The 9,869-nt window shown below is 42.9% G+C and overlaps 1 protein-coding gene across 1 annotated transcript; it reads right to left on the bottom strand.

Annotated features, from left to right (window-relative positions):
* Positions 1-2,405: 2,405 nt before the first annotated feature.
* PSMC1 (proteasome 26S subunit, ATPase 1) lies at positions 2,406-8,787 on the bottom strand. The gene is made up of 8 exons (XM_079537843.1): positions 8,713-8,787; positions 7,908-8,093; positions 7,571-7,699; positions 6,597-6,693; positions 6,257-6,446; positions 4,933-5,084; positions 3,342-3,496; positions 2,406-2,585 (listed from the first exon to the last, which is right to left on the bottom strand). The coding sequence occupies exons 1-8, from the start codon at positions 8,770-8,772 to the stop codon at positions 2,451-2,453; spliced, it is 1,104 nt and encodes a 367-aa protein (XP_079393969.1). The 5' UTR covers positions 8,773-8,787; the 3' UTR covers positions 2,406-2,450.
* Between the last annotated feature and the right edge of the window lie 1,082 nt (positions 8,788-9,869).

The following is a 9,869-nucleotide window of genomic DNA, read 5'->3' as shown; positions in this document are numbered from 1 at the left end:
CAGACACCTGTTATGGACTTGTATTGGAATGTTTTGACAAATGGCTTTTGATATGAATATTTATGAAATACATACCTTAATTTTTATAATTCAAATGGAACTTGAGTTATTTTTTCTTAATCTTATTGTGAATTTTAAAATGAAATTGTATCTCTAGAACATCTCAATGCAGCCCATTTTTAATCAAGACTGTATAATTGATTACTCTCTCTCAATGCAAATCTAAGCAGTTATCATAAGAGAAAGGTCTGTTCTGTATTCAATCCTGTCCAAAGAAAGCAAAATTGTGAAAGCACATCCTTAGTGACTAGCTTCTATTCCAAAAAACTTTAGGCAAGCTCATGGATAAACAGTATGAAATACAGTAATGATTTAACAGCATAATTATGCTATATTTATTCTGTAAGACAATATATGAAAGTACCCAAACAACTGCATTAAGCACCCCTTCTCCTGACATTCAAGTACTCAGAAGTTAGACCATCGTGTGAAACAGAGTAGCTGCAGCTACTGAGCGCCCCAAACTGCTTCAGAAGGTTTTAGGACAAGAGCAGCAACTGGCAGTGAGAGCACAGAAACAGGAGATGCTCAGCTGCTGAAATCCAATTACATGGAAAACGAAGTCCTGCAGCCTCAACCTCACCTTTACCTGTAGTAGCACAGCGTGAGATGTGTTAGATGAGGCTACGATTCATGTATTCATCTTTCTAAAAGTATTCTAAACGTTACAGGGAACGTGCAGGACTTTAAATAGCATCATAGCACTTTCTAGGAGCCTTATAACCTGGTACTCCAGGTGATGCTGGTTTTGCTATAAATCTTCATTAAAAAGTATGCGTTCTGCTTATGAAGAAGCAAAATTGCTTCTGAGAAGTTCTTAGCAATACCAGGCAAAGCATTCCCAGGTAGGCTGACAGTCATATGCAGAAAGAAGAAAGGAACTCACCTAACTGGAGAGGAGGCTCTCTGGCCGTTCAGCAATCCTCCACCAAAAGTAGCCAAAGTAGCAGCCAAAGTACAAGAGCTGTTGCCCTTCCAGTAGGTGGCCCTTACATGAGCCCAGGGTTTCTCCCTGGTTCCACCCCTCCTGGTCACATGGGGAGCACAGGCGTGAACAATTTGCCCGTGCTCCTTGAGCAGCCACAGCCCTTCACCAGGTGCTCAATCACCACCTGAAGCTAACAGTGCCCCTGAAGTCTGTTATTTTTAAATTCAACACTTCTCTCATATATCAAGGAGTCCTGAAATGGAGGTAGGAATTATTTTGTGCACCAAATCAAAACTTGTGGATGTTTAACTTGTTTCTGCTCTCCCATCAGAGCAGAATGCCACTTCCTCTGAAGTTCTGGAAAGGGGGAGAAGGGCAGCACAGCCGTGCTTCTGTTTATTTTTCAGTCACCTTTTTCTTCCGTGCATTCTCCCTCTCAGGGGTCCTGTTCCTCCTTAGCACGGTTCTTCCTGGTGCACTGCTCATGCTGCTCACTCACGGGAGCCCCTGAAGTTAATTCCCGCCTTCAATTCAGACCTACTATATTTTTTTCTGTATGGGGAACATGCTGGCTTTATTACTTTAATCTTTTTTTTCCTTGAGTTCCAAAATACTGGATAAAGAGGCAGAAATTCTGCTGCAAAAGGTAGGAATTAAGTTTTTCAAACATATGCTGCTTCTTCAGCTACTCTCATGGCATTCAGTGTACAAGAAGGCAGTTCTAGATTTAGCATAACACAGTGCAGCTTCCCTTCTCAGCTGCACCATCCCCTCCGTGGTGGTTGTTTCCAGCACTAACAACCACATTCCCCCTTCCTCCTCCCAATCCCCCCTCCCCCAAAATAAAAAGTACAGCCTTGTTTACCACAAGTTATAAAGCCCCAGAGCTCCACAGCCATGATGAGGCCAGCTGTCACAATAAAAAAGTGCTTGCCTAACAACTCTCTGGCTTCTTCTCATTCCCAGTGAGACACACCTCAGGTTCACAAGAATGGGTAACACAACTTTTTGCCTTCCTTTTTTCCCCCCTTTCTCTACAGCTGAAAACAACTCTATTTCAGGGTTCCTCTCGTCCACATGCGTACATCTCCAGTCATACATAGGGTTAGTTTTTAGCAGTAAGTCACATAATTGTAACATGAAAAACCAATAGCTCTTGGCCTTACTGCTGCCATTGTTGTCACAGCACTGCAACACTTCATGTGTAACCTCCTCATTTCTGTTACTGGCCGCGTTTTGCACCCACAGAAAGTTTCCACAGCAAAGACTGCGTTCTGTATACTGAACAACTGTGTCAGTAACTCCTCTTGCCTCCAAAGTACTTCCATTCAAATAAATGTTTTATTGAGAAACAAACCGCCAGGCTTTATAACCTCAAGAACGAGCGTTAGCTGGACTATGTGGTTTTACATGAGACTGTCATCCCAACCAGAGTTCCCAATAGTCCCTGAACAGACAAGACTTAAAGATACAGTCCCTCTGGGGTTCCCTCCTGCTTCTTATAGAGAACGTTCTCTTTAGACTTTTTGAAGTCTTCATTTGTTACTTTCATTCGCCGTTCCCTCAAAGCCATCAACCCAGCTTCTGTACAAATTGCCTGCAACAGAGAAAGCCAAACAAGTTACTGGCTCTGCAGCCCTTCAAACAACACCCTGGAAGACAGTTTGAGCTACATGAAAATTCTGCTGAGTTTGTAGTATTGGAAGATCGACAGCACAATTTAAATGCTTCCATTTTGGATATGAGTCAGTAGCTCCAAAGAAGCACATAAAACAATGTGGACAAAGTTAGAGGTCTTTCTGTGAGGTAACGCATCCATGGCAAATGAAAGGCAGCGCTGTAATAATACCATTTCCCTCCTCCCCAGGAACAGCTCTCAGCAGTGGGCTGTTCTATTTTACAAGAGGTGACTCTAACAAGAGCCCTGTTCACTTCACATACAGGAGCTGCTTGTTTCAACCTTCCTCATCTATGACTGCATTTTTTCCTGCTTGTAATGTCCTAAAAATGCTTCTTATCCTGTATTATCTTAAAGTAATGATTAACAGCATCTTGGATGCTTCTGCAAGATTCCACTTCTAATTTCCACTTTGCTTCTTACAGAATTTCATATTCAGCTAACACAAGTATGTATTTCTATCAGCACAAGCTGCCTGACAATGACCTATTTGGTAACAGTTTCCCATTTGTCAAGCTGAGTATGGGGCACTCAGAGGAGGTATTTTAGAGCGATCCAAATGACCCCCGGGGATGTTACCAGAGGAAAGAGGAAAGTTTCAGCATACAAAGTTCTGGGATACAGTACTCATGGGATTCATGTTTTGAACTGTAGCTGGCAGTGACAAACACACACCTTAATGTCTGCACCACTGAGGTCATCTTTTGCCATAATCAGCTCGTCCAAAGTCACATCATCTGCCAATGTCATCCTGCTGGTGTGAATCTGAAAGATTCGTTTCTTGGTCTTCTCATCAGGCAGAGGGAACTCTATTTTCCTGTCGATACGCCCTGCGCAAAAGAAAAATTCACTCTTAGGGCTTTTCTTTTTGCACGCAGCTACTGGAAATAGAGCCAGAAGAACATCTCAAATTTGGACTGAAAGCAACAATCTTCACGCCAGTATCAATCACGTTTTATAGAAGAAACTGATCAGTTATGAAGAACCCTTAAACTGAACTGAAGAAAGAAAGCTCTGCATAAGAAATTCTGCTGGAAGTTCCTACCAGATGTTTCCTTTTTGTCAGTTGGGACTTGAGATGTTCCAGCTCCCATGGTTCCAACTTTGTAAGCATACTTGTCAAAGGTATCTTCCATCTCCACACCGTGCCTGTTTTTCTCTACCTTTACGTTATCTTTTCTGAAAGCAGTCAATGGCGCCAGATGCAGCGCACCAGACAAACCCACACAATGGTAAATGAGTTTACCAGGCTGCTGGAAGTGCCATGGCTGCTCAAGCGACAGTAATAATTTAAATAGATGGTACAGCATGGAAATTCCCTTCCAGTTAGCTTCACGTTACCCTATAGCTTGTCTTTCAACATCAGTTCACGCAACTGTTCTTGACATGAAGGGTAAGGCCACGATGGTGACAAAAACTTTTTAAAAAAGCACAGAACAGCACCTCAGCAGGTGTTTTTTCTGAGCTCCTTGGGTCCATATGGAGCACTGACTGCACAGAGGCATTCTCTAACAAATTCAACTTGAATTACATTTGTTCTCTGTCTTACCTCTGCTACCCAAGAAGAAAAAAGAAAAGTATCTTCACACCCTCCAGTAGTTGAGATTTACTTAAGAATGCTACCAGGAGGCTTGCTTAGTTCACTCCTTGCATTGCTTTTTTACTTCTGATTTAACAGACCCAAATGTTCTCAATGCAGGTTGTGTTCTGGTCCTTTTTTACTGGCCATCTGAAAGTACAACCTGAGTCTTTTTGAGCTTTTTGTGCAACACGTAATACATACATCAAAATACGATGTTATTTCTCTTTCATTCATCCCCCAGGTAGCAGAGTATGGCAGGAAGCAGACTGGTTTCCTTGCATTCAAATCTCATTGTCCACATTCAAAGTTCTCATCTAATACCCTCAATTGGTACTGCCCTACCTTCCCAGCTGCTGCAGATATAAGCAAATCTATGATTCTAAATGTACTCCCCATTATTTAGCCTTCTTAACAATTTCTTAAAAAGTACCTGTGCCATCTTAATACAAAGGAAGAATATTTGAGTCATTTATACATAAAGACAAGTTATGCAATTCTGCCTCCATTTTTTCTCACATTTAGAAAGTTGTGAATGGGGTCTGCTTTTAACAGACACATTAACACAGCTGAAGTGATGATTAAAGGCAAAGCACTGACACGCATTCTTGTGACCAGCCCACGTGTCTGATGAGCTACAAGACCTTTCACAAGAGCAGTGCCCTAAACAGACCAGAATCCCCTTACCTGGCCTAATTAAAGCCGGATCCAGAGTTTCTATTCTGTTTGTGGCCATGATGACTTTAACGTCCCCACGAGAGTCGAAGCCATCCAGCTGGTTCAGCAGCTCCAGCATTGTACGCTGGATCTCCCTCTCACCCCCAGAATTTGAGTCGTACCTTTGAGAGAACAATACAGTCAGAAGAAGCATTATGCCAACTTCAGAACACACTTCACTGATCTGCCACAAATTAACGAACAAAATGGCCTCTAAAAAACCCAACAACCTATGCTGTAATGGGTTATATGTTAAAACAGTTTTCCTGTGCTTTCTTGGGGGTTTACCCATAGAAAGCAAAAGGCAGGTTTTCAGATCTAGTTATGACGTAGCAAATGAACAAAAACATAACAGAAAAAAACCCTAATTCTTAACAGGCAGCGTGCCAGCTTGACAGAAAACAAAGCCCACCACTTGCCTTCTTCATTTCTAAATTTCAGAGGTTTTCCCTCATGCACACAGATGCCAAGGGATGCATTTTGGTGCCTTCTGGTTCAGTCACTGCCCTTTGCAAATACGTGACCAAGTGATCTATATCCAAAAAAGCCTCACTTGTGTTTGTGAGCAAGTCTGAAGCAACAAAAACATTTCTGAAGAATTCTGAGTGCTTGCCATCAATCCCATCTGTTCTACATATGCTAAAATACATGAGGCAGAAGCTCCCTTCTACTGGAGACTGACACTACTAACTGCAGTAATACATATGAGCACCACTTCATTTACTTGAAGAAAAACACTTGACTGCTTTAAAGACTATTTAAATTGGATGGCTCCAAGCAGCCTAAGGAATTTTGAAGGTAATACAACTTAGCTACAGGCTGAAGGATACCTCAATGTGGCATGAGCAATGCTGATCAAATTCCACACCCATGACATTACATGGTGTTACTTATCATATAATAATCTAAACCCTTACTGTAATAAGTAGCTACCTGTCTGGAGAGATACCCAATACGTGGACACGCTCTGTGTTACATGTGCTGCTATGCAAGTGAACTACTGCAGCCAGTGACTGTATTTGGGTATGCACTGAAAGCACAACACGTTAGCTTACACAGTGACTCTTCCAGTTTAAGGCATCCTGTGATGGTACCAAGTAGCAAAAGAAAAGAGGTCAGATCTCTGCCCATATCTATTTAATATGGAAAAGTTGTGGTATACTTTAGTATCAAAGAAGTCATTTGAATTTTAACTCGTAAAACAAGTTGCCTGTGCCAAAGGCATTACTGTGGAAATGGTGACCAGAATTCAGACTGGATTTGGCTGTGGCTGCAGAAGCAGAGGGACACGCACCTCTTTGTACCGATGGCATCGATCTCATCAATGAAGACAATGGACGGCGCGTGCTCCTCAGCCACGCGGAACAGCTCGCGCACCAGCTTTGGGCCGTCGCCCAGGTACTTCTGGATGAGCTCTGAACCAACAACTCTCAGGAAGGTTGCCGACGTTTGGTTTGCGACTGCTTTGGCCAGTAAAGTTTTACCTGTTTTTAATTGCAAAAAAGTTTGTAATTAGTCTGCAGGCAGGAAAAAAAAGCAAACGTATGAAATCAGTGACAGACTTGGCAGTGGTTTAATACTAAGCAAGTGCAATTTATTTAACTAGGGCTAGCTCAGCACAGTGCTACACATACCTGTGCCAGGGGGGCCATACAGAATGACTCCTTTGGGTGGCTTTATACCCATCTCTTCATAGTACTCAGGGTGGGTGAGGGGAAGCTCCACAGACTCCTACATCAAGAGAAAAACAAGCCGTGTTTTCAAACAGTGAGCACCCGACAGAAGATCTGTGGAGTTCTTAATACAAGTAAGAAAGGCAAAAAGAACTGAAGTAATTGGAAGACAAGCCTTGAAAAACACACATCTCAGATGTTTGCAATTCTAAGAACTATTCTACCCTAAAGCAGCTCTTTCTATTGCTTCTTTTCCACATGACAGGCTGAAACAGTGAGCGTTCCCCTTCCTCCAACCTCAGGCATCACACTGACTCTGGAAGTCGGCAAACTGGCTCCCAAACACTTATGGGAGCCCCTCACAATTTGGAGGGCCCTTCATTAAAGGACGCTTCCCAGTATGAGCTACCAGATACCACAGATGAATACTTGAAGAGCATTTGTTGACTCTGAATGCCAATCCAAAGTGAAAGAGCTGAGTTTTTACAGATTTCAGCCTGAGCTCTGCTGGTAGGAAAACAAAAACCCACTAATCCCCACCAATAAACAAACAATCTTCCAAACCCTTACATTACATGACATCTGCACTTCCTAGAATTTAAACCACATCTTGCAACTCTGAATAACTTTACAAGACACACGCTGTAAAACAATAAGTAACCAAAAAAAATTATGAGCTCAGTGCTCTGTAGATTCCACAGCAACTGTGGAAGGTTTCTGCCTACACAGTTTGTGAATGGAGATACTACTAACAACTTAGAAGACCTTCTAGGTCCAAGTGCCTGCCTAATGAAACCAAATTGAGAAATGCAGGAGCAAGATGCAAAACAACACCACATGAACAGCAGGTGGTTCTGCTGTTACTCTTTCATACCCTCGTCATCACGGCTAAGTGTAGAGCTTACTTAGCAGCAGAAGTTAGCACACATGATTACCTTAATTTCCTGAATCTGGTTGTCAAGGCCACCAATGTCAGCATATGTTTCTTGAGGAGCTTTCTCAACTTTCATCACAGTAACTAAAGGATCTGTGTCATCCATCAGGACTCCGATCACAGCATGAACCTAATTCCAGCATGAAGAGTTGTCAGAAAGCAAGCGGCGCTATGAACACCAGAACGAGCCTAAACTCAGTGCCCATATGTTTAGGTGTATGAAATAAACAGCATTAATCTCAGATCGTGTGATCCTGCGACTCTCAGAACAGATGCCAGTTAAAAATAGCAGAGCTTGTGCTACTTTTTTTCATCTCACTTAACTTCACGTGACTCACCTTATGATTTAGCAAAACAGAGCAGCCTGGCTCTAGCAAATCCTTGTCCACAAAAGACAGAATACTGACGTAGTGTTCTGATCCCACTGACGTGGACACGATGGCATGGTTGTCATCAATTATCTCCTCCAAGGTACCCACAGACATTGGTGTTCCCCTCAGATCGTCCACCTTTGATCTTTCTTCCTGTCGTCAAGAATTCAAGACACAACTCAGGAACACAGGCAGGAACATTACTGCTGGGTGGCCCAGAATCTGTGTGCTAACTTCAGATAAAGTACTGCGCAGTCATATGCTGGCAGCACATTCTAAAGATTCACTGTTTCTCCATTTTACAAGCATTTAAAGTCATCTTAGTGTTAGACAACATTAACTCAGCAGTTTACACCAAAAAGAACAGAAGCTGCTTTTGCTACTTTTGTGTTACTGCCCCAAAAGGCACAGAACCATAGGCCAGTAACAAAACTGGCTATTTTAGTTCTATGGACACTACTATATGGATGAGCACAAGAAGAATTCTTCCTTTCTCTGTTGAACTTGGAAAGACTACTAAGAAGCCAAAAATTGCTGCTGCCTCATCTGTAATAACCCATGCTTGGACTAAAACGCATTAAAACCCTCAATCAAAATCCTGCTTTCTGAAAGCTAGTTGATGTTTAGTGAAAAATTTTAATGCACACAGTATGTGTTGACTTTTTGTTTGGGTTGACTTTCACAGTCATGACACTTCATTTCTATTGCCTTTGTGTGAAATAGTTTAAATGACAGCAGTCATCTTAGTATTAGCAGTTCGCTCAAAGCTCACCTCTTGTTTTTCTTCCAAAGGTTTCATTTGTTCTTGATTTCTGATAAATTCTTCCTCCATTAGCAGGTAATCTTTAATCCTCTCCAATTTCAACAGTTTGAGTCTGCACTGCGTGTGAGGAGTCACTGTAATCAAAGCAGAAGCACGGCATTTCAGACTACGTATGACATGCTATTAACTATTCATTAGTTCATTAGGAGAATTCCTGCTTTAGGTTCTGATGATACCTTCTACACAGACAGCAATCACTAAGATAAAAATCACCATGTAAATCTCGTCCCAATTCTCGAACAAAACCATCTTTTAAAATGATGTCTCCTCTCTTTTTCTCCTCATTTTGAAGTCTCTCTTTTTCTCTTACACAGGAATGCACAGAACTCATCCTGTATAACAACCGCCTTGCCTTCTATTTTAAATTCATTAGAAATAGAACAATGCTTGGCCCTGCAGTGCATGCATTTGTGCTTTGGGCCCTGCCCGCAGCCAGAAGGGCAGTGCAGGCAGCCCACAGGGCCCAGGCAGGCTGAGCGCTTACCCAGGGGCAGCTTGCTGGCAGCATCTGGTCCCTTTGTCTTCTTCTTCTTCTTCCCCACTCTGGTTGGAACCGGAGGTTCATATTTCTTCTTCTTGTCCTTATGTGCAGAGGGAATTCCAACAAAAAAATGTAAAAAGTCAAGATATGAGCAATGAAAAGAAAACAGAGATGCGAGGTACACAGGCTGACAATTTACGGAATGGCTGCAGACCAAAGCCGTCTCTTTCACGATACAGAGAGACAAGCCCAGAAATAGGATCGCTCTTATTTTAAAGGGGATTTTAAAAGAGCTTCTCACGCTCAGTGTAAGTCCCTGCCATTTTTCACTGAATACAAAACACAGGGGGCTGGAACCCGAACTACACCACATGAGAGAAGCACGAGGCCCGACACTTTGGACGCATCCTCATCCCTGCACAAGCCCGCTGGCCATGCAGGTCACAGAGCAACGCAATGCCAAGCGGCGCAGGGCCGGCGGCCCCGGGCACCTCCGGGCACCTCCAAACCCGAGGCGGCATAGGAAGGCCGGCCCGGCCCGGCACACCGCTCCGCGCACCTTGTCGTCCTTCTTGCCACCGCCGGGTCCGTGGCCGCCACTTTGACTTTGACCCTGAAAGAGAAA

Source organism: Tetrao urogallus (genome assembly GCF_951394365.1).
Source record: "Tetrao urogallus genome assembly, chromosome: 6".
NCBI classification, from domain to species: domain Eukaryota; kingdom Metazoa; phylum Chordata; class Aves; order Galliformes; family Phasianidae; genus Tetrao; species Tetrao urogallus.
Note: the sequence above shows the minus strand (reverse complement) of the source record. Positions and strands in the feature narration are given on the sequence as shown.

Coding starts and splice junctions, on each gene's coding strand:
- PSMC1 (XM_079537843.1), bottom strand. CDS start 8,772: ATGGAGGAAGAATTTATCAGAAATCAAGAACAAATGAAACCTTTGGAA. Junction 8,094..8,712: donor CTTTGGAAGAAAAACAAGAG/GTGAGCTTTGAG, acceptor TCTTGACGACAG/GAAGAAAGATCAAAGGTGGA. Junction 7,700..7,907: donor CTGTTTTGCTAAATCATAAG/GTGAGTCACGTG, acceptor TGCTGGAATTAG/GTTCATGCTGTGATCGGAGT.